This window comes from Dendropsophus ebraccatus, chromosome 8 (genome assembly GCF_027789765.1).
Source record: "Dendropsophus ebraccatus isolate aDenEbr1 chromosome 8, aDenEbr1.pat, whole genome shotgun sequence".
Lineage (NCBI taxonomy): Eukaryota > Metazoa > Chordata > Amphibia > Anura > Hylidae > Dendropsophus > Dendropsophus ebraccatus.
The window spans coordinates 36656686-36681229 of NC_091461.1; the positions used below are offsets into that span (position 1 = coordinate 36656686).

The 24544-nt window shown below is 43.7% G+C and overlaps 2 protein-coding genes and 1 pseudogene across 4 annotated transcripts in view; 1 reads left to right on the forward strand and 2 right to left on the reverse strand.

The window, feature by feature from the left end:
- The window catches only part of LOC138798523 (olfactory receptor 5AR1-like), a 34291-nt gene extending 9997 nt beyond the window's left edge, over positions 1 to 24294 (reverse strand). Inside the window, exons 1-2 of one of the 3 annotated variants that reach the window (XM_069979034.1) lie at positions 24245 to 24294; positions 4435 to 4531 (exon numbers count right to left, since the gene is read on the reverse strand). Coding sequence is in view for 2 of the 3 variants with exons in the window: in XM_069979030.1 (XP_069835131.1) it covers positions 4435 to 4531; positions 18035 to 18070 (133 nt within the window). In the remaining variant the exon portion in view is untranslated. Of the gene's footprint in view, positions 1 to 4434; positions 4532 to 18034; positions 18116 to 24239 lie in introns of those variants that run through there. The other 2 variants (XM_069979031.1, XM_069979030.1) reach the window with 2 other exon arrangements.
- Positions 4598 to 5546, reverse strand: LOC138798913 (olfactory receptor 5AR1-like). Its single transcript, XM_069979530.1, has one exon. The coding sequence runs from the start codon at positions 5537 to 5539 to the stop codon at positions 4598 to 4600; it is 942 nt and encodes a 313-aa protein (XP_069835631.1). The 5' UTR covers positions 5540 to 5546.
- Positions 13123 to 14131, forward strand: LOC138798914 (olfactory receptor 5AR1-like; annotated as a pseudogene).
- Positions 24295 to 24544: the final 250 nt, after the last annotated feature.

Here is a 24544-nt window from a genome sequence, read left to right on the forward strand (position 1 = left end):
TTAGTACTGTGCTCTGCCGGGATGTTGGAGGATGAGGTAGAATACTTAGAAGAAGAACAACAACTGTGCCCATGTCTTGGCCTTGAATAGTCTTCACACCACCTTATGCCCACTAGACTCGGCTGAACCTTCCTAGAGGGTGACACAGGCCCCAGACCTTGTTACCTGGGTTAAGCGGAATGCTGATGATTTCCTGCCGACACCCGCGCTGAAAGATAGAGTTCATAGGCTTACTGCAACTTTGCTCTATCTAGATCAGTTCCTAGCTCTTTGGCTTTAGTGGATACTGTCCTGATCTGTGACTTCTCCTTGTCCATGGCGTGGGTTGAGGTTGTCTCTGGCTTGTCCTCTCCTAAGATGGGTTTAACAGTGCACAGTGCTGTGTAGCATTACTGAGAAGAAAACTAAGAACCGTCTTGGGTTCTTCCCATACGGGTTCTAGCTAAGACTGACCCTTGAGGGTACGGGGACCGGGCAGAGGGTCAGGGCCCAGATAGGACTACTGTGGAGAGCTATCTGGCTTGCGTCCTTTCTCCACAATGCCCAACACGAAAGACACTTGCACCTCCTCCACCCATGTGACTTACTTCCCTAGCATTACTAACGTGCACTGTGAGTGGGTGAAGAGTGCAACAGAAGAAATAAGGAGAGAGCTGATAGGAGAAAGGAAAAACAGATTCCTACTGGTCTACAGATTCGTGTAACACATAAAGAGACGAAAACCCTTTACATCCTTCAGCTGTGCAGCTCCCAAATACACATATATAACTCAGTGACATCTAGTGGCGAAACTTTTAGTGCTACTTTCATCACCACACAAGTACAATAAGTACAGCCTTTTTACGAAGGGTGTATAGACCTGTAACACCCGTGGTAGGACACCACATGTGCGTGTGTATATAGTGTGTGTGTGTGTGTGTATAGATACATATAGTGTGTGTGTGTGTGTATCAGCACTACTGACTCTACTGTCTTTAGAAGTGTTGAGGTGTATAGACTGTGTATAGGAGCTGCAGCCATTCTCTGGCCTCATCAGTCCTATGTAATTGCTGCACGTGACCACTGAGGCTGGTGATTGGCTGCAGCTCCTACTGTATGTATAGCGTATGATGATGTCACTATGGCAATACGGTGTATTTTATTGAGAAAAAAATAGGGTGGTGTTTAGTCCTTAGGTGGTGGTCACTCTATGGCGGTAATATTGGTCTGTATACAGTGTATATAGAGTCATTATGCGGTGGTCACTCTTTGGCAGTAATATTGGTCTGTATATAGTGTGTATAGTGTCATTATGCAGTGGTCAGTCTATGTCGGTAATATTGGTCAGTATAAAGTGTATATATAGAGTCATTACCGCCATAGACTGACCGCCACAAAATGACTCTATATATACACTATACATAGACCATTATTACCGCCATAGACTGACCCCCACATAATGACTCTATATGTACACACTATATACAGACCAATATTACTCCCATAGAGTGACCACCACATAACATTGGTCTGTGTATAGTGTATATAAAGTCCTTATGCGGTGGTCACTCTATGGTGGTAATATTGGCCTATAAATAGTGTGTTTTCTTCAATAACGGTATGGAGATAATATTTGGTTATGACATAGTGATTTTTTAAAACAATGCATTTTAATATGTGGTGTCCCACTAGGGGTGTTACTGTTGTTCACACCCTTCGCAAAAGTCTGTACTTTTTGTGGTCTTGTTGTAGCCAAAGTAGTATTTAGAGATGACTACTAGATGTCACTATATTATGTATTGAAGTGTGGAAGCTGCACAGCTGAAGTGTCTCAAAGGGTTATTGTGTTCGGGTGTTTCAGAATCTGTGAGGAAGAAGGATCTTTATTTTCTTCTGTCCTATCACCTCTTCTCTCTTTGCTCTTCTGCCGCACTCTTTCCACCCAACCACAGCACGTCTTACATGCTGGATAGGAAGTTAGTCCCTTGGGTGAAGGAGAAGTCAAGATTCTATGGAGGAAGAATGCAGACCAGATAGCTCTCCACAGCGGTCTTGCCTGGGCCCTGGCCCTCTGCCAGGTCCCCACATAAAGAAGATGAGTTAGTCTTAGTCAGTACTCCGCATGGGTAGGACGCAGGACAGTGCTCGGTTACAAACTCCTCCCTTAGTACCTATACCCTGCATGATGCAGTGTTAAATCTCTCACCAGAGACCCTGCTCATCCCAGGTAACAAGGTCTGGGGCCTGTCTCACCCATTACTACGGTTCAGCCAACGCTAGTGGGCATAAGATTGTGTGAAGACTACAGAAAGGTCAATACACAGGCACAGGTTATTCTTATTCTTCTAAAGCATTCTTCTACATCATGGCAGAGCACATTACTACTTGGGTTGAGACTCTCACGGCACCCTACTCTCTACTACGCTACCTCAGTACAACTCTACCAACACTACTACATCCTACTCAGCACTTATCCTACAGATCTGGTGATTCTATGTTCAAGTATTTATTGGAACTTTGTCAAGTGTATATTCAAGCTCATCTGTATCACTTGTTGCACATTTGCCAATAGTAAATCAAGTCAATGTTATCCAATGACTCTGTGATTATTCGCTACCACTTGCACAGCATATACACCACAACCTTGGGACATCTCCCCTTTCTGTGGGTGGCGGGTCCTACTATTCGGAAGGGTCATTACATTGCTTTGGCCACCTGTGACTATATCATCTATGACTACACTATCCCAAGGGACCCGGTAGCAACCCGACAGGACATCGACCACAGGGGGAAATGGTAAAACCAGCCTTACACCTTAAAGGCAGGTGTACCATCACACCCGTGTGCCCACCTGTCACTGGCGTCACGTGACAAAAACTTACGGTCCGGCTGTATCTCGACCATCCATCACACGAGTGGCGTCACATCTAGCAAGTGACTGGCCGTCCCACTGCTATAACACTATAGTTTTTGTGTTTACAACACTAGCGGCAGTCCTGGCATGTAGCGGCAGTCCTGGCATGTAGTGGCAGTCCTGGCATGTAGCCTTCTGAACTGACTCAATGTGACTAAGGGCCCTAATTACGGAGTTAAAATTGTCCGAATCAGGCCGATATCGCTCTGTGTAATAAAAACAACAATCATAAACTGATCGTTGTCTTTTGGCAAGTTAAAAAATCATTGACTGATGATTGTGCGTATAAAATAATAAAGCTTTTACTTACCTGATCACGTTCCCCGGAGTCCTCAGGCTTTGTCTGTTTGTTACGGCCAGTGATTGGCTGAGCGGCCTATCGTTTCAGAGAGGGGACCAGAAGTGAGAGCTGCAGTTGCGGTGACTGGGAGATCTCACAGACAAGGCCTGAGGACAACGAGGAACAAGATCAGATAGCATATATCACAGACAAGGGCTGAGGACACCGAGGAACGTGATCAGGTAGTATACATCTTTATTATTTACGATATACAGCAAGGGTTGCACAGACATCACTAATGATATATATATATATATATATATATATATACAGACTTTGCTGCATGATAATTGAGCCATGTAGTAGGCTCTGTAAGCGAACTCTATTCTACCAATTGGCGCTCACTTCTCCAGAATATCAGGCTGTGTAATATGGCCCTTAAAGTGGCCATACACTTTCAGTAACTGCTGGCTGAACAATCCTTACACTGACAATTATCTCTCCCATCCGATCCCATCCTCCTCATACACAAGAATGTTCGGAACAGCTGAGTGTTCCTGTGTCCTCTATAGGAGGGGTAAGCCATAGCCAGAAAGATCTGATGGCGGCTTGTCTCTCGGAGAACAAAGAGGTCGAGCGTTGATTTTCAATCAAGCCCGACCCCCTATGTCCACTGACATCATCTGTCAGAGGACTGTCCAGAGAGCCCCATACACCTTACACTGATGGCCAAACCCACTACAAGCAGCAGGTACCACCAACAAAAGTGTAAAATGTATGGGGATCTTAAATTGTTGCTACAATATTTAAGCATTTGGGGCCCCAACTTCAACTTTACCCAGGGCCACGTTTAGTTTACAACCGGCCCTGCATATCTTCCAAAATGTCTGTTAGCAAAGTATTGGAAACAATGCCTTATCCCCTCTGCTCTAGAACTAGTCAACCATATACAAGAGGTCAAGAGGTTACAATATATGTCGGCTACACATGAAGGCAGGGTCGACAAATTTTACTACTATGAAAGAACGCACCACACCTAGTTATTGGAATCCTATCACATACTTCCTATCCTTTTGTGTCTGTCTTGTCCTTCTTAGTGTTTTTTCTTAGTTAGTTAAGATTCAGTCTGAAAGTAGAGGACGAGTCCTGTTCCTATATAGCTGAATTATTGATGCTGGATCAATAGACTGAACATTTTATCTACAATACCTATACAGAACTCTTGGGTACACCATTCTGTGAAATGTTCTCTGCACCTCACCTCTGTTGTTTGGTATATTTCTTGTTGTGTGGTTGGCTTTTTTTCTGCCTTGCAATTTGTATTCAAGTTGTGGTGTCACTGATGAATCTTTGTTTCTCTATGTTTTTAATGGAAAAAAAAATAAAAAACAAAAAAACAATTTATTAAAAAAATATACAATATGTTATAATTTGAATATATTTATTAATATTTGTTTTTTGAGCTTTTTCAAACCCTTTTTGACTTCTTTGTTTTTTAAACTGTAAATAAAGGGATTAACCATTGGAACAAGGGCCGCGTACACAAGGGCAAAGCACTTGTCAAATTTTGAAGAATATGTTGAGGTGGGTCTCATATGCAGACACATCATTGTTCCATAGAACATAATCACACAAGTTAGATGTGAAGAGCAAGTAGAGAAAGCTTTACCTCGACCTTCAGTGGATTTAATGGTAAGAATTTTCAAAATAATAAAAATATATGACAGTAATGTAAAAACTAATGTAACAATTCCCACGAGCGTCCCTACAGCATAGGTTAACATTTCTACACTATATACATCACTACATGAGATCATCAACAATGGTGAAATATCACAGTAAAAATGACGGATTACATGAGAAACACAAAAGGACATTCTTGATATGAGGGTAACGTGGCCAACTGGACTCAGAAGTCCAAGCGTCCATGCCATAACAGATAGTCCAGCAGTGTTCTTTAAGTTCATTATAGTGATATAATGAAAAGGGTGGCAGATTGCTACATAGCGATCATATGCCATGGCTGCAAGAAGGAAAACCTCAGTGCAAACTAACAAAATGAAGAGATATAGCTGAGTTATACATTCGCCGAATGAGATGGTATTGTACTCTGTGAAAACCATAAGTAAAAGCTTGGGTAGGATATTTGATGTAGACGTAATATCGATGACTGACAGGTTCAATAAGAAGATGTACATAGGAGTGTGCAGGTCAGGGTTCTGCCAAATGACCACAAATATGACAGTGTTTCCACAGATTATTGTAAAGTACATTATTAGAAATATTAGTAAAAATGTAAACTGTAGAAATGGGTCGTCCGTTAAACCTTCAAATATAAATTCTGTTGTGTTGAGCCGCTCTTTCATTTCTAGAAGAAAGTTAAAGAGCTATGATGAAAAAAAACCAATGTATATTAAATAGTAAGAGGTAAGTATTAGAGATGAGCGAACCTTGAGCATGGTCGAGTCCATCCGAACCCGAACGTTTGGCATTTGATTAGCGGTGGCTGCTGAAGTTTGAAGCCCTAAGGCTATGTGGAAATCATGGATGTAGTCATTGGCTGTGTCCACGTTTTCCAGACAACCTTAGAGCTTTATCCAAGTTCAGCAGCCACCGCTAATCAAATGACGAAAGTTCGGGTTCAGATGGACTCGAACTCGAACCCGGTTTGCTCATCTCTAGTAAGTATGTATGTATTGAGACTGAGATATGAGGTACATTGAATTCTGTGTCCCAGAATTCTGTCTGTCGATCATGTATTAATTGGAGTATTTTAAGGGTACTGGAAACATATGTAATTCTTGTAGTGACTTATTATTTGATAATCAGGCTCTTAAAGTGTATTTGTTATAACAATAGACACGATATAGAGCAAGTTTGCAATTTACATTCATTATTTTTATTCATTTATTTTTTCTCTGTATCATGCTGTATAACAAAGCTATACTTACTCGAAATCCAGGTCCAGTCTCCTAAAGGCAGATTTTTAGTCTTGTGTTGGTTGAAAAAAAGAGACTAAACACATGAAGTTCCGGCCAGTACAGAGAGTCACGGCTCAATGTGTCCATCAATCACATGACTGCCTTCTCTGCGAGCGCACATATGGCCTGGCACACACAGGACTTCCTGTGTTTAGACTCCTTGGGGGAAAAAAAAGAGTAAGAAAACAGGCAGTGCCGTATTTTCCATGAAAACTAAAAAAGAAATGGAAAGAATATTGCAAACTTGCTTTATATCACATGTACTGTTGATTATATCTGATAGCAACACATAAAACCTTAAAAGGGGGTATCCAAAAACATTGCCACTCTCAGTGAACACCATAAAACTTCACCTCACAAACATGTATCTACCTGTTTCTCAATATACTTTATAGTAAAATGAAGAGTGTTATTAAAAAGTACAAATGGTATTGTACAACAAAAAACGAGCTCTTATATGGAAAAAAGAGTTATGGAGAGGAGGAACAGATTAAAATGCAAATATTTCTGTGGTAAAGGGTTTTAAGTTTTCTGATGATAAAATCTATAATATTTTATATGATAAAGACACCTGTGTAATAAATTAACATACAGCCGATAATTTAAGTTACTGTATTATCTTTCTAACTTATCTTTGGTCTTTCATGCATTTCTTCTAATTCTGATGCAAACTGTCTGCCCTGTTGTGTTCATACACCTCCTCTATGGACTTTAGCCAACTCTTTTCCTTATCTTCTTCACTAACAATATAATTTCTTCTTTGTTGCTGTAAATAATGTAAGTGATGTGACAGTCATGGAGTAAAGTTTTTTTTATTTATGACATATAACATGTAAGTTACCAGTGGAAATCATAGTACATACCCATTAAAGCATCTTTAAATCTTCTCTTACATGTAAGCAGTGTAATGTGGCAGTGATGTGTAGGCAAGATGCTAGAAAAGCCTGGCCTATTATAGAATAAAATGAGACGCACTGTGTCCCATTGGGGCTGTTAAAACTTAGAAAAAGTTTGCCTTATACAAACAGCTGATACTCATTAACAGAGTTATCAAGATTCTAAAATGAGATTTTAAAATACATACTAACTCATAACCCTGAGTAATACCACCTCTATTCAAAAAGAAGTCAGTTTTTGCCACCCCCTCCATCCCCCCCCCACCCCACACACACATACAACAGAAAAAAAGCAAAAATTGGCAGCACTCTATGTCTCTGTTCACACTGTAGGAGGTAGCCAAACAACCTTTTTTTTTTTTTGTCTGTACTTAAGTCACATGCAGCATGCAACGTACAGTGTGAACAGAGGCATGGGGGTGCTGCCAATCTTTGCTTTTTTTCTGTTGTATGTGCGTGTGTGTGTGTGGGGGGGGGGGGCTACCTCGTGTTGGCTTGCATTCCACCCATGTCTTGTGGGTGCTATAAATAGGGCTCATTGTAGACTTATTGTTAGCCCAGGAGAGGCCATTGCTAGTGTGCATGCTAGATTAGGACCATGTCTCTGAGGAAACCTTAACGTGGTGACATGGTATATTCTGTTTGATCAGATTGTTTTGCTAAGATCCTCATTTTTTAGAGCAGGTTTTTATTGTGTGTATGCTGGGGAGAGTATGTATGGTAAGCACTTGCACCTGTAGGTTGCTGTTGCACCTTCAGTTTTTTCACCATCTATAGTTAAGCTAAGGTGAAGCTTCGAGGTGGTTGATAAATTTTGATATGCCCCTGTGGACAGAGAGCACTGCCCTCCATTGCTAATCTGAGAGTAACCAAGAAGGAAAGTCGCTGGGAAGTATGCGGTACTAACAGCTCTTTTTCCCCATGGACACTCTTTTAAAAAAATTTTTTTAGAAGTCTTGGCTCTAAAATAAATCAGCTTATAGGGAGATGTTTCAGATTGCCAAAGCCAATGCAGATTTTTAATACTATGCTGGATCTGTAAGTACTTATGAAAGTCCCTATGTGAAATATTTAACTTCTCTACTACATCTTCAAAAGGAAGCAAACCATTGGAGTCACAAAGACATGATAACGAAGTTATCCCTTTAGAAATTCAGCCCTATAGGTCTACTTGGGATATGCACAGCTGCAGCGCAGAGAGGGAAATATCTGACAATCTCTTGGGGCAAAGTTCTTTTATCTCTGGGAAGGCTAACCATGTTTTAAAGGCGACAGTTAATATTGGGTTATTGACTTTAGGTGGCTGATTCCCTATAGATACCGCCCCCACTTTATCAGGAATGGAATCACATCCTAATATTGAGGCTTCCATTTTAAACCAATGGGGGGGGGGGGGGGGAGTAATTCAATAACCCACAGAGATCCATTTGGCCCACAATAGAGGCTTTAGAATACTTCGCTTAGGATTCGGGGAACCAAGTCCTCCTAATTCTGGGGATGAAAGGATTTTAGCAGCTACTCTAGGACATTTATTCATTCAAATAAAGCCCGGCGCACGCGCTCACAGGAGAGTCCGATGCCCATAGAGAATGACATAGCATCGGACTCCCCATTCATTCTCTATGAGCGTCGGACTCTCCTGTGAGCGTGCGCACCGGGCTTCGGGCGCTCATATCTCCGTGACCCGACCGGATCAGGAAGCGGGACCCAGCGGGATCAGGTGAGTATAGGGGGCTGTAACGGGAGGTCGGGAGCCTGTCACCCCGGCACAGGGAGTTACAGGTCTCCTTTAAGGTATTAGCAGGATCCGTCAAGGATATAATCACATTGCCCGAAAATATCCCTATTCTATGATCAACAGGGCCACCAGTTATTGGGGGGATTATCTAATGTGCTGAACAAAGGGTTCCATTGCCAACACAAAAATGATAGGGGACAATGGGCACCCCTGCCGGGTACTATTTGTAATTTTGAAAGCAGAAGATAAGGTCCCTAATTCTTACTAAGTGTGAACAGGGAACAATAGACAAGACAAATGCAACACAAAATAACAAAGTCAGAGGTCCAAGCCAGCAACAAAAGGGCAGCGCAGTACAAAATGTGATCCAGGAGAACAGTCTAAGTCCAAAAGCCAGAAGTCAGAAATACCAAGTATACAAATGCAAGAGGAACACTAGGTCAAGACACATTAGTAAACTAGGCTCTATCGCAGGCAAGATCATGGGAAAGGAGAAGATACTTATCAGGCCGATAGTCCCAGCCCCAGGCGTGATTGGAGTCGAGACTCCAGCCTCAGGGCAAATACAGACTTCTGACTAGAAGTGCTTACCGTCAGTCAGCAATAAACTAAACACACCTAATGCCGACCGGCCGGGGAAGGTGAAGCTGTGGCCACGGCAACATCACAAGGAAGCGCCGACTCATCCCCAGCAACTCGGCCTGCCGCTTAGGACGCCGTCGGCGCGTTTCTAGGAACTGGCCAGGCCGGTCTCCAGGGACGCTGTCGCCATTGTCAGAGAGCCGGCCGCATGCTCTGGCAATGCGGGGAAAGGAGCACGTGGCCCTGCACGACAATGGGTTTTTATTTGCACAAAGTTTTCTTGAATTTTTTAAAACATTAGCAAAGAGCCAACCATTATTCTTGACAAACTCTAGTAAATACATTTTTTTAAATTACAATTTAGAATTTTGATCTCTGGTTATAACTCTGGTTATTTCTCAGGTAAATAATTTGTGGGTAACAGGTTCTCTTCCAGATCACAAAAAAAAACCTTTCAGCTTCTAAACCATTAAGAGGCATTACTTTGATGAATTAGATAGTAACAGCTGATGAAAACTTTCTTGAATCCAAAGTTTAACTTTTTTTTTTCTTGTAATCCTAAAAGATTCATTACATTTTGTAAACTTGTTTCCCATGAGAGATTAAAGTGTTTTAACAAAAGTATATAAAAGAGTAGAGATTTTCCTGCTTCTGGAATCCATTATACCATGCTTCCTTAAATCAATCCCAGCATGCACACCGGTATGTAGCTATTGTGCTCAAAATGCTATTTTACATTGTATTATTATTAGGCTATGTTCACACAATGTACAAACACTGGCCGTTCCACCGTCAATGGTCATTGTTTAACACTATCTACAGTCAGAAATAATGATCAGGATTATTCCTGACGTAGATAGTGTTAAACAACGGCTGTTTGCGGTGGAACATTGTTCCATTGCACAGTGTGAACATACCCTCAAAATATTTTGTAGTGATAATGTATTCAATATTTAATCTCTGTATTATGTGTATTGTTATCTTGAATATATACTATAATTCCATCAGTACTAATAAATGCAACATTACAATAGTTATCTCACCATGGCAACTATTTCAATATGGAAGAATACCAGTTCCTGAGACCCCCAGCAAGACATTTTTCCTACCAGGGGCTGCTGCAGGGGAAATATAGTATTACATGACAGCTGTTTAGATGAAGGTAATACATGGACTTTGTGGGTCTGCTAGAACTGTTAGGACTAGGTTGTGCTGATAAGATAACCCCGATAAAATTAAGATTTCTATAGTTGGAGAGAATGTATTATCCAGCTTGTTTTTGCCCCAGTGTTTTTTTTTTCTCTCCTTAAAACCAGTGTTTTATTTTTCTTCTTCCATCCATACATCCTCACATCAAATCCATGGAGTATTTATTTTTCCCATGAACGCAGCCATCATTTTACCACGTACTTTATTGTGAAATAAATTTTTTTGACATGTTTTGTTTTTGTACATTTTTATTATGTACAGTGGTACCTTGGTTTAAGAGTAACTTGGATTGGGAGCATTTTGCAAGAAGAGTTCACAAAATTGTAAATTGGTTTAGGAGCATTGCTTTGGTTTAAGAGCTCCTTGTACTAGGTGGGAGGGGGAGCGGGGGATGGTCTGCATAGCGGGGTCTACAGCACTGTACTCTGACCCAGAAAGTCTCCCTCACCTTCCAAATCATAGCAGATCTACTTCAGGCTTGGAGCTTGCATCAGGGGACAGGACTGTGGAGGTAATCTCTTAAGAGCTGTAACCCTTCTCTCCCGCACAGAGAGTGCTGCAGCTATGTGCCCATATCTGCCCGCCTCATTCTTTCCTGCAGTCTCTGTCAGCCCTTGTGTTTTCCATCCTCTTTATTCCTGCTATAATGTGCCTGCACTTATGCTACGTTTACACGAGGCGATTATTGGCCCGATCGCACGATTAACGATTTCGAAGTAACGATTTTTTTTTTTTATAACGATCAGCGTTTAGACGGTACGATATATCGTACAGAAAAATCGTTTTGCGATTGCGCGCCCGGCCCGCCCGCAGCCCGCCCCCCCGCTCAACTGCAGCCCCCTGCGCCGCCCCGATCGCCACCGCCGCTCCGATCGCCACCCCAGCCGCTCTGATCGCCGCCGCTCCGATCGCCCCCGCCACGAGCATACGTTACCTGCTCCGCGTAGCAGGTCTTCAAATCCCCGACTTCCCTGAAGAGATGAGACGGGAATTTCAAACGGCTCCTCTTCAGCACTGATTGGCTGAAGGGGAGCCGTTTGAAATTCCAGGCTTCCCTCTTCAGCCAATCAGTGCACTGAAGAGGGGAGCCGGGGATGTGGAAGACCTGCTACGCGGAGCAGGTAACGTATGGTCGCGGCCGGAGCGGCGGGGGCGATCGGACCGGCGGCAGTGGGGGTGGTGATCGGAGCAGAGGCAGCGGAGGGGGGTGGCGATCGGAGCGGCGGCGGCGGTGGCTGAACGGAGCGGCGGCGGGGGTGGCGATCGGAGCGGCGGGGGTGGCAGATAGAGCGGCGGCAGGGGTGGCGATCGAGCCGGCGCAGGGGGCTGCGGATGAGCGGGGGACCGGGCTGCGAGCGGGGGGCCGGGCGGCGGGCGGCCGGCGGGACTATCATGCGACGACTGTTTACACGGAACGATCGGCGAATTTTTTGCGAACGACGATTTAAGAACCTGTTAAAAGATCAAAATGAACGATTTCTCGCTCGTCGTTCGCCCCGTGTTCTCGCTCGTCGTTCTTTCCGTGTAAACCCAGCATCACACTCAGCTATACACACTGCTATAATGTGTCTGCACTCACTCAGCTATACACACTGCTGCTATAATGTGCCTGCACTTTCAATGCACTTTCAATCAGCCATTCACACTGTTGTATAGAAAAGTTTATGTCACTGTCCTCCTGCATAGCTGTGATTCTCACTTCCTGATTGGTCGATGCTGAACACACTACCCTTCCTCATTGCTGTCATGTGACCACACAGACCTCTGGCAGCAGCTGTGCTTCTCTATTCTAACCAGTTGTACTCCACTACTGCTTTATGGGGATCTACAGTTCCTTCCTGTATCTACAAATTGCTGTGTTTTTGTTTGTTTTTTCATTCTTATGCACTTACTATACATTATACACCACATGCTGTTTGCTATACTGCACTTATAATATATCCAGCTTTCTAAATGTGTGTTTCATTTGTTGTATCTGTTATTCAGAATATAAAAAAAAACAATATTTTGGGGGGTCTGGAACCATTTGTCTGAATTCAACTATTTCTTATGGGAAAATTTGCTTTGGTTTAAGAGGGATTTGGATTACAAGCGCCGTCCCTGAACGAATTTGGCTCATAATCCAAGGCACCACTTTTGATCTCCCTCCATTTTTCTTGAGTTGTCTGAATAGGCTCGGGGACTTGTGATTCTTTCAATTTTGCAAAGTGTAGTAGAAAAGAAGCTTCTTTGCAGCCCTACCAGGACCTTTAATCGATTACAGTTTAGCAGTTCATTGACAGGACAGTTATATGTATACTCCCATTGTGGATTGAAAGAGACAAAGAGGAAGGACAAGAAGTCCGCAGCAAGAATCTGAGGGACCAACATATCAAATCTTCAATTTAGCAGTTTCCATTTCTAAGTTAGTAGAAGGGAAAAGTCTGTATGGCAAACTTCAAAGTTTTACATAGAAAGACTTTACAAGTTACTTCATATGAAGTTTCAAAGGCTCTGGGAAATTTTATTTTTTTTCTGGCTGTATTCTTTGGCTCATATACATAATGAAATCAGAAGGTAAATGTAATGTGTCAGAATTCAGAATCCAGGGCTTCTCCGATATTCCAGAGCTCCAGAACCCAATGTTCGGGATCTTTCTATTTATCTACCTTTTGATCATTTTTGGGAACCTGACAGTCATTGTTCTTATATTAAAGACCTCTTATCTGCAAACTCCAATGTATCTGTTTCTAGTAAATCTGTCATTTATCGATGTCGCTTCAACCTCAAATATTATACCAAAAGTATTATCTAAACTTTCTACTAAAATCAGCACAGTCTCCTTTGTAGGCTGTATAACACAAATGTATGTTTTTGTGTCTTTGTCTTGTACGGAGGTCATCCTACTAGCAGCTATGGCATATGACCGGTATGTAGCAATCTGCCATCCTCTCCATTACTTTGTACTGATGCCTATAAGACGATGTGCTGGATTGTCATTTCTTTCATGGTTTGTCGGGTTTTTAGATATGCTGTACTCATATTTAAACTGTGTTTTTGCTCAAACCCCCTTATTGACCATTTTTTCTGTGACATAACCCCATTGCTAAAAATTGCTTGTACAGATACATTTAATGTCATCTTGTTAAATTGTGTTGAAGGGACGTTAATAGGCATTACAGCGTTCGCTCTCACTCTAATATCATATTTTTTTTATAATTTCTGCCATTCTAAACATAAAATCCACTGAAGGACAGTGCAAGGCGTACACCTACCTGTACAGCCCATCTGACTTGTGTCACTATTTTTTATGGGACTATATTCTGTTTGTATATGAGACCCACAGCAAGGTTTTCACTAAAGCAGGAGAAGTATTTTTCTCTTCTATATACTGTCCTAGTTCCGATGTTTAACCCTGTAATTTACAGCTTTAGGAACAGAGATGTTAAACAAGCTCTTGTTAGGATTAACCCATTCTCCAGCATTTACAGCAAAGCCAGTAGGATGTTAACAAGGATAAGTGTATATTTACGACAGCACATAAACAAGTCACTGTGTCAAGTTACACAGTGACAAAGTAATGATGGCTGTTGTCAGCAGCAGTCGATCACTACGGAGCAGAGCGGTGAGTGGAGGAGAAAATAAGAGCCACAGGAACCGGGATCAGTGGTGTACCAAGAGGGCTTCAACGGTTATAATTGCGACTGGGCCCCTGCTCTAGAGAAGCCCAACAGCCCCCTCATTACACATACAGCCTTAAGAATGAAGACGTTAAAACTGCTCTAGTTAGGATTTAAAAAAAAAAATACTTTAAGGCTGTGTTCACACACTGGCTGTCAGAACACAAGGAGAAGAGAAAAAAATGCTTTAAGGTTACAAACCCACTTGCCGGATCTGCAGCGAGTCTCCTTGCTGCGTTTTTGCAGGGAGACTCGCTGCAGATCCCGGCCCTATACTTTCAATACCTTTCCTACATAGACCAAAATATATAAACAGGGCTATCTTAACAGCAAAAAAATTCCTACAAGACTGATAGCTCACAACAAGATATGATAAACAATGTACACTTTATTGATAATTCATGTGAAGCTCATAAAAATACATATTTAAAATTCTAAAATTATAATATAGACAGATTTGTACAGATGACATAGGTGGGCCACAGAGATCACCAGGACATAATTGAGCAGTGAGGGGAAGCGTGGTAAAATTAGTCAGGCGCCCAAATAAGGGAAAAATTTATAAAGTGCACAGTGCTATAGGATCTAGTGTCCGATAAACATGTATAGCAGCAATGATAGTATATATTAAAGTGCACAGTGCTATAGGATCTAGTGTCCGATAAACATGTATAGCAGCAATGATAGTATATATTAAAGTGCACAGTGCTGTAGAGATACTGTATATGAAATCTCTGATGTATGGGCGACTGCGGTAATTACACATACACACAGTGATAGCGACAATGCCTAACCAGCTTCCAAACTAGTAACATGCTGTAGTGCGGGATATACCTCAAGTCTGGTGACTGCGTGGTCCTCCTCCTCCCACGCAGTCACCGGACTTGAGGTATATCCCGCACTACAGCATGTTACTAGTTTGGAAGCTGGTTAGGCATTGTCGCTATCACTGTGTGTATGTGTAATTACCGCAGTCGCCCATACATCAGAGATTTCATATACAGTATCTCTACAGCACTGTGCACTTTAATATATACTATCATTGCTGCTATACATGTTTATCGGACACTAGATCCTATAGCACTGTGCACTTTAATATATACTATCATTGCTGCTATACATGTTTATCGGACACTAGATCCTATAGCACTGTGCACTTTATAAATTTTTCCCTTATTTGGGCGCCTGACTAATTTTACCACGCTTCCCCTCACTGCTCAATTATGTCCTGGTGATCTCTGTGGCCCACCTATGTCATCTGTACAAATCTGTCTATATTATAATTTTAGAATTTTAAATATGTATTTTTATGAGCTTCACATGAATTATCAATAAAGTGTACATTGTTTATCATATCTTGTTGTGAGCTATCAGTCTTGAAGGAATTTTTTTTCTATACTTTCAATAGCAGAGAAACTCGCAGCAGGGATGTACATCCCTGCTGCGATTTTGTCTGCAGCCCGCCCCATTAACCCCCCTGCCGCTGGACATTATACATTACCCGGTCCCCGTTCCTGCTTGCTTCGGGGCTCCCAATGTCTTCACGGCCCGCCCGGCCAATCAGTGCGCTGCGGCGGGGCAGCGCACTGATTGGCCAGGCGGAACGTGCCGGGAGCCGCTGAAGCAAGCAGGAGCCGGGATCAGGTAATGTATATCGCCCCCAGCCCCCGGCCGCACGATCGCCCCCAGCCCTGCAGCCACCGACCGCATGATGGCCCCCAGCCCCGCAGCCCCCGGCCGCATGATCGCCCCCAGCCCCCGGCCGCACGATTGCCCCCAGCCCCGCAGCCCCCGGCCGCACGATCGCCCCCAGCCCCCAGCCCCCGGCCGCACGATCGCCTGCAGCCCCCAACCGCACGATCGCCCCCAGCGGGCGATCGTGCAGCCGGGGGCTGCGGGAGATCATGCGGCCGGGGGCTGCGGGGCTGCAGGCGATCGTGCGGCCGGGGGCTGGGGGCGATCGTGCGGCCGGGGGCTGCGGGGCTGTGGGCGATCGTGCGGCCGGGGGCTGCGGGGCTGCAGGCGATCGTGCGGCCGGGGGCTGGGGGCGATCGTGCGGCCGGGGGCTGCGGGCGATCGTGCGGCCGGGGGCTGGGGGTGATCGGGGCTGCAGGATATACATTACCTGATCCCGGCTCCTGCTTGCTTCAGCGGCTCCCGTCACGTTCCGCCCGGCCAATCAGTGCGCTGCCCCGCCGCAGCGCACTGATTGGCCGGGCGGGCCGTGAAGACACCAGGAGCCCCGAAGCAAGCAGGAACGGGGACCGGGTAATGTATAATGTCCGGCGGCCAGGGGGGTTAATGGGGCGGGCTGCAGACAAAATCGCAGCAGGGATGTACAGGTAAGGGAAGACAAAATATCTGCTACCATGAGTTAGCATCAACTGTCTCATGGCTACCATAAGACAAAAATGTCCCATTAGGGACAAAAATGGACAAAGCAGGCAAAGACAAATTTTTTTTTTTTTTAGAAATTTCAGACATCCATTTTAACCCCTTAAGGTCAAAGCCAATTTTACTTTTTGCGCTTTTGCTTTTTCCATTTTATGTTTAAAAGGCCATAGAACTTGCCTTTTTTCACCTAGAGACCCATTTGAGCCCTTATTTATTGCAACACCAATCATACTTTGCAATGAAAGACTATTTTCCCATAAAATATGCTTAGAAACTGGAAAAAAAATTATTTGCGCTGTCAAATTGAAAAAAAAAAAAGGAATTTGTTTTCATTTCAGGGAGTTTCGTGTTTATGCCGCTTTCCCTATTGTAAAACTGACATGTTATCTATGTTCCTCACATCAGTGCGATTACAACCATATGTAACTTGTATAACTTTTATTTTATTTGACGGCTTTTAAAAAAATTAAAATCTTTTATAAAAAAACTAAAATTGCTCTATTCCCATTCTTACAACGCTTTTATTTTTTGGTCTATGGTGCTGTGTGAGGTGTCATTTTTGTGCCATGTTTTGTGCTTTCTATTGGTACCTTGTTTTCGTATATGCAACTTTTTGATCACTTTTTATTAATTTTTTTCTGGATTTGATGCGACCTAAAATGCGAAATGTTGTACTTTTTTGTAATTTTCTGCGCTTACGCAATTTACCATGCAAGATCAGGAATGTGATAATTTAATTGTTTGGGCGATAACGCATGCGGCAATACCAAATATGTGTTTATTTGTCTATTTATATTTATAAAATGGGAAAAGGGGGTGATTTGGACTTTTATTAGGGGAGGGGATATTTTATGAATAAAAAAACATTTTTACTTTTTACTTTCCTTTAACTAGAAGTCCCCCTGGGGGACTTCTATATTCACAGCACTGATCTCTCATAGAGATCAATGATGTGTATATACACAGTACTCATCAATGAAATCGGTGATACATTGCTCTGGCATGCTGCAGACCAGAGCAATGTATTGCTGAACCTGGATCAGCATCAGTGCAATGTTGAGGCCCGGCCCGGGCAGAACAACGGATCTCCACCAATGATCACATCATGGGTGGGAGATTCATCCCAAGGGCATGAGGTACAAAGCATTTAAATGCAGCTGTGAGGTTTGACAAATGCATTTAAATGCTTAATTAGCTGGCGCGGCAACAGGACCCACAACGGCTAATAGAGGCGCTCCCTGGCTGCAGATAACAGTTGGGAGTGGCACCGTTCAGAGTGGGGTCCCGGCTGGACCCCTCTCTGAACTCCCCTCCTGCGCCATGATGTACCAGGGGTTAAAGTACAACTTCAACATTAAACACTATTTTGTATGCATATTATTGTCACAGAATATCTTTTTACAGGAATTGGAGCTGGGAAAAGGGATCTTAGACACATATACAGCCTCCTCTAAAAAAAAACGGAGATCCCCGTATATTTATTCTAAGTCCACTTAGCTGTATACAGGAGGAACATTCCCTGAGAACCTCTCCAGCAATGATAGTTGTACTCAGGACCAATAATGATTACATTTTAGGGAACCGTTTATCTTTTGATCTATGTCTGTGGAAATCAGGGGATTTGGATCTATGAAAAATAGGAAACAAAAAACACATTAAAATTAACGCTTCAACCAATTTACAGTAGATACATAAAAACAGGCCAATTCTGGCTACAATGTCCAAAACACCATCAAGCACCTCCAGATGCCAGGGGTGTAGTTTTATAGGGCCACCCGGCTATAATGTGTGAGCGTGCCAGTTACATATAAAGTAACCCCATGTATAAATAGCACATGGTGGGTAAAGGGTCTTTTGCACTGGGGCTCAGAAATTGGGAGGGAATTTTTCATAATTGACTAGTTCATAAATTGCCAAATCCTGTGTGTGTACAGGTATATGTTTTGTGTGTGTGTGTGTGTGTGTGTGTGGGGGGGGGGGATATCAAGCTGTGCAGGTGGTCCAGGCAGCAAAAACTAGTTAATTTCTTTTGCAAAATCTCTACAAATTTTTGCCATTTCCATCAAACACGTGGCAGGGAGAAGGCTGGACAGTGCAGTGGGCCCGCACACATGGGTGCACTGTATTTATTGCTCATATAACATGGTTTTAGGGCATAAATCCTGTGGAACTGTGCAGTAGCGGGGGACTTTCAAAGAGCGATGTGTGAGAATTCCCCACCTTTTGTGTTAAAATAAGCGAAACATCATTATATTCTCTACTTCTCTACTTAAAGAGGACCCGTCACCCCCCATGTCGGGGTGACAGGCTCCTGACCCCCTGCTAGATCCCCCTATACTCACCTAATCGCGCCGGGTCCCGCTTCCTGATCCGGTCGGGTCACAGAGATATCAGCTCCAGAAGCCCGGCGCCCGCGCACACAGCAGAGTCCGACGCTCATAGAGAATGAATGGGGAGTCCGATGCTCCGTCATTCTCTATGGGCATCGGACACTCCTGTGAGCGCACGTCGGGCTTCGGCAGCTGAAATCTCCGTGACCCGACCGCATCAGGAAGCGGGACCCAGCGCGATTAGGTAAGTATAGGGCGCTCTAACGGGGGGTCGGGAGCCTGTCACCCCGGCACGGGGGGTGACAGGTATCCTTTAACTCTTAAAGCGAATGTACCGCCTCTAGTGCTTCAGGCCGGGCTGGTGTCCGGGAATACCCCGGCGCTATGCACCCCTGTGTCGGCACCAGTCAATTTATATAAAAATCTTGAAACGATGTACCAGATAGTACATTCGCTGGTTTAAGTGCTTCAGGTATCACCTGCTTGAGATATATCATGGTTCCGATGGAATATGTTGCTTTACATTTCATTGTTTAAAAATAAAAAAACATGTAACTAGCAATTTCAAATAATTGCACTGGGGCACTTCTTCAAATTTCAAATAATTGCACAGGGGCACTTCTTCTGAAGTGGTGGCCCCAAATGGCACCCTCTGCTGTTAGGAGGCAGCAGGGCCAGCATCAGCAACCTGCAAATGCTGCGCCAGGCCTTTTTAAAAACTGTTCCACAGAGAAAGATAAAAAGATCATTGCTGGAATCTGCATCTCTTCCCCTATAGGAACATAGTAGATTCATATGCAACTGATAATGCTGAAAGTTTCCCTTTTAAGGTGCGTTTACACGAAACGATAATTGGCCCGATCGTACGATTAACGATGTCGGAGTAACGATTTTTTTTTCATAACGATCAGCGTTTAGACGGTACGATTTATCGTACGGAAAATCGTTTTGCGATCGCTTAAGCCTATCTCACACATTGGTTAAATCGGCGAACGACTGTTCACACGGAACGATCTGCGATTTTTTTGCGAACGACAAACGACGATTTGATAACATGTTGAAAGATCAAAATGAACGATTTCTCGTTCGTCGTTTGATCGTTCGCTGCGTTTTCACGTACAATTATCGTTAGAATTCGATCGTTATTGGCGCAAATTCGCACGATAATCGTTACGTGTAAACGCACCTTAAGGCTCTAATATACCAATTACCAGGTCAGCATAAAGTTCTGTACTTTTGCCATGTGAAAGTACAGCTTCCAGCAATGATAAGGATATGCTGGGAGTTGTTGTGTCATACATCATTACATTAAACCTGACAAGCAAATACAGTGCTGATGGGACACAGTCAAATGCAGGTGACATCTTGTCTGTCACCTTTCTTTCCTTCCACATTTGGCCCACACCATGGTGACTTCTTTCAGCTATATTTCACTTTTGTGAGTTTGCCTCCAAACACCTTTAGCTTCTAAATTTTGTAGTAAATCCTTATTCAGAACATAATAATACTACATGCTATGTCACCTGACACAATACTACATGCTATGTCATTGACTTTCATTATAAAAAAAAAACGGATCAAAACGCATCAGTTTTTTTTTTTAACGTACACAAAAGTTAGGTCAGCTACGTTTTTGTGTATGTTAAAAAACACCTGAGGCGTTTTGATCAGTTTTTTATATAATGGAAGTCAATGTAAAAACGGATCAAAATGGATGCACACAACTGCATCTGTTTTTTTGCAAAAAAAAACGGATTGCAGAAACATAGTGTGGACCCAGCCTTAGTTGGGAGCAGCAATATTTTAGAATTGCTCTTTATTCACCATTACGTATTTTAACCTGAAATCAATAAAAGTTACAACATAAAAAACTACGGGTAAAACCGGGTATCATCTGGGGTACGCCTCAGTAAGTGTGATATATACAGTACAACATAGTTGGCAACAGTACCGATTTTGGTGGGAATGTCCCAATTTTGAAGAGACAGCGCAGGCAAAATAATGTCTTGAATATGTCCTGGGAAGCCTGACCCCCTGGGTCAGCCCCCATGCCTTTGACTATAAGCCAGGGATGGGGAACCTTTTCCATGTCGAGGGCCGATCGGGCATTAATAAAATCATTTGAGGGCCGCATACTGAGCGCTGCAGTTAGTAGCGTGGGTTTGCAGCACCCGGGGCAAGGCAAAGTATTGTTCCCCTAGTGCCCCTGCTATTGTAGTTAACCCCCAGTGATGCCCCTGCTATTGTAGTTAACCCCCCAGTGATGCCCCTTGTAGTCTAGTTAACCCCCAAATCATGTCCCTGGTAGCCTAGTTAACCCCCCCAGTGATGCCTCTGGTAGGCCTAGTTAACCCCCGTCAGTCATGTCCCTGGTAGCCTAGTTAACCCCCATCAGGCATGTCCCTGGTAGCCTAGTTAACCCCCGTCAGGCATGTCCCTGGTGGCCTAGTTAACCCCCATCAGGCATATCCCTGGTGGCCTAGTTAACCCCCATCAGGCATGTCCCTGGTGGCCTAGTTAACCCCCATCAGGCATGTCCCTGGTGGCCTAGTTAACCCCCATCAGGCATGTCCCTGGTGGCCTAGTTAACCCCCATCAGGCATGTCCCTGGTGGCCTAGTTAACCCCCAAATAAAAAAAATAAACATCCCACTCACCTTACCTCCGCTCCCACGCTGCCCATGTCCTCTTCTGTCCCAGGTCCTCTGTGCCGGTCTTTCTCCTGCAGGCGGCGCGCGATGAAATGACGTCATCGCGCGCGGCCCGCAGGAGACTGAAGACACGCGCCGCTCTGCTGGGGAAGAAGCCGGCATAGACAGCATCCTCCTGTGTCCGGCAGCTGTCACAGACACCGGAGGATGCTGTGTATGCCGGCTCCTTCCTCCTCCAGAGCGGCGCGCATCACAGGGGAGCTGCGGGCCACATCGGGAGGTCTCAGGGGCCGGATGCGGCCCGCGGGCCGGAGGTTCCCCACCCCTGCTATAAGCGCTCATTAGGAATGCATATAGTTATACAGAGCAGTGACTAGGCGAGAAACCACTGGCTTCCTACTCTGCCAGTCACTCTCGTGCCTCTGACTACAAGAGGTTGCTCTCTCCTCCCAGCTCCTCGGCACAGCAGGAAGAGGGTTCACCAGAGGACTGCAGCCAGGTGAGTATAGATTTTTTTTTCTTTAACTACACAGGAGGATAGGCGGCTAACCAACAAGAGAGATGGGGAAGTCTCCAAGCTTTTCCAGCATCAGTATGATGGGTTTCACCAAGCTATCCAACTTTTACTTGGTGGAACTTTCAAATGGTGAACAATGTAAGAACAAGTGCAATTGGTATAGCAAAAAAAAAAAAAAAAAAGACCTGACATTGTTCTTTAGATGAAAAGGTAAAAAAAGATATGCCTTTTAACTCCTTCACAATCAGCATGAAGTAAAGGTAGTAAACTTTCGGTGCAGCGTAGCTTAGAGCTGGCATTAACTGTATATAACGTGGAAGCTGAGCCCATGCGATTGGCGCTGCGGAGACCGGTGCTGTCACTGGTTTCTATATCTATCTATATATACACACTTACATTTTTATCATTACTAAAAAATAAAAGCAAACACACTAGGGATTGCCACGTTTGTAACAATAAATACTGTTAATTATCTGTAATAATAAAAACCTCAAAAAAACTGAGCTAGAATTGGTATTTGTGGTCACCTTGCCTCCAAAAATGCAGAAATAAAAATTATGAAAAGATCGAAGCTACCACAGGACTGTTACCGATAAAAAATACAGCTCATCCTGCAATAATCCCTTCGGCAAAAAAATTAAGAGTTCTGGCTGTCAGAAATGGTTTTTTTTTTGCTTTGCTATAATAGAAAACATTATATATATATAAAGTAGAATTGTCTTAGTTGCCCCTAGCAACCAATCAGATTCCACTTTTCATTTTTCAGACTCCGTGATGAAAGAAAGGTGGAATCTGATTGGTTGCTAGAAGCAACTAATGGTGCGTTTACACGAAACGATAATTGGCCCGATTGTACGATTATCGATGTCGGAGTAACGATTTTTTTTTCATAACGATCAGCGTTTATATGGTACGATATATCGTATGGAAAATTCGTTTTGCGATCGATCTCACACAATGGTTAAATCGGCGAACGACTGTTCACACGGAACGATGTGCGATTTTTTTTGCGAACGACGACTTGATAACTTGTTGAAAGATCAAAATGAACGATTTCTCGTTCGTCGTTTGATCGTTCACTGCGTTTACACGTACGATTATCGTTCGAATTCGATCGTTATCGCGCAAATTCGCACGATAATCATTACGTGTAAACGCACCATTAGACAATTCTACTAATAAAATGTAATAAGCTGATGTGGTGACAGGTACTGTACACTTTAACCTCAAGATGGCGCGATTAAAAAGTAACTTGTAATGAACTAATAACAATGTTAGAGCTCTTGTTTGACAACATTGGGGAAAAAAAATGAAAAAAATTGCTTGCTCATCAAGGTTCAGAATACAAAGAGTTTATATTTTATCTATAATTGTCCTAAATACCACAAGCCCTGTGGTCCAATTGCCCCTGGCAACATCATGTAGCTGTAGGGCAGCCATATCAGGACGCGCATGCGCAGTTTCCCTGACGCGTTGTCTGCCCCGTAATCACAGGAGCTTCCTCCGCAGCATCTTCCATAGAGAGGATAGGCAGTGGAGAGGCTATAGCTCAGCCGCTGGGGGGTGTTCATCATATAGGATTATTAGTACAGAGCAGCTCTATATAACATATTCCTGGGTTATTAGTGTGATGAGCTGCAGAGAGATTCATCGCCTCAGCAGAGAGGCCAGCAGTGTGATCATGTGACACGCTCCTCCTCCTCTCTAGCTCCCCCTTGTGGCCTCTGGTTTCCGGTCACTGGGGCAGTCAGTGTGAGGCGGCCAGCTGGGTTGTCCCAATTAGCTGCAGGGAGGAAGCAGGTGGCGCCCCCCTCCTCATCACAGGCAACTACCAGGTACCTACCTACAAGTTAGTGGGAGTTAGTAACCCTGTACCCGGCCCATGTACTGCGGCTTTCCGCAGGGGCCCGCCAATAATAGGTCTGTGGGGTGGTCACCTGTGTATATATATATATAGTGTCTGCAGCCTCTTGGCTGTTTTCTGTGAGGGTGTATGCACACACGGCAGATAGGCTGCGGAGGTTCACCAGCAGGAAATCCACAGCATCACTAGCCTGAGTAATTGTTCTATGTGCACAACCTGCCCTGTGTAGCAGCCAGGGAGATTTACCTCACCGTGAGGGAAAGTTGTCATAGCAACCTGTCAGATTCCCGCTTTCAGTTGTCTGAGGTCTTCTTGAAAATGAAGCTGGAATCTGGTTGGTTGCTATGGGTAACTGCCCCAGCTATGGGTAACTGCCCCACACGAATTGATAAATCGCTATAACATATATTACAGCTGCCCTGGAAAGTTTGAAGGAGCAAACCATTATAAACCTGCATATACACAGTGGCCCATATTTATTAAGGTGTGTAAAATGCCCATAACAACCAATCACAGCTCAGCTTACATTTTACTAGAGCTTCAAACTGAGC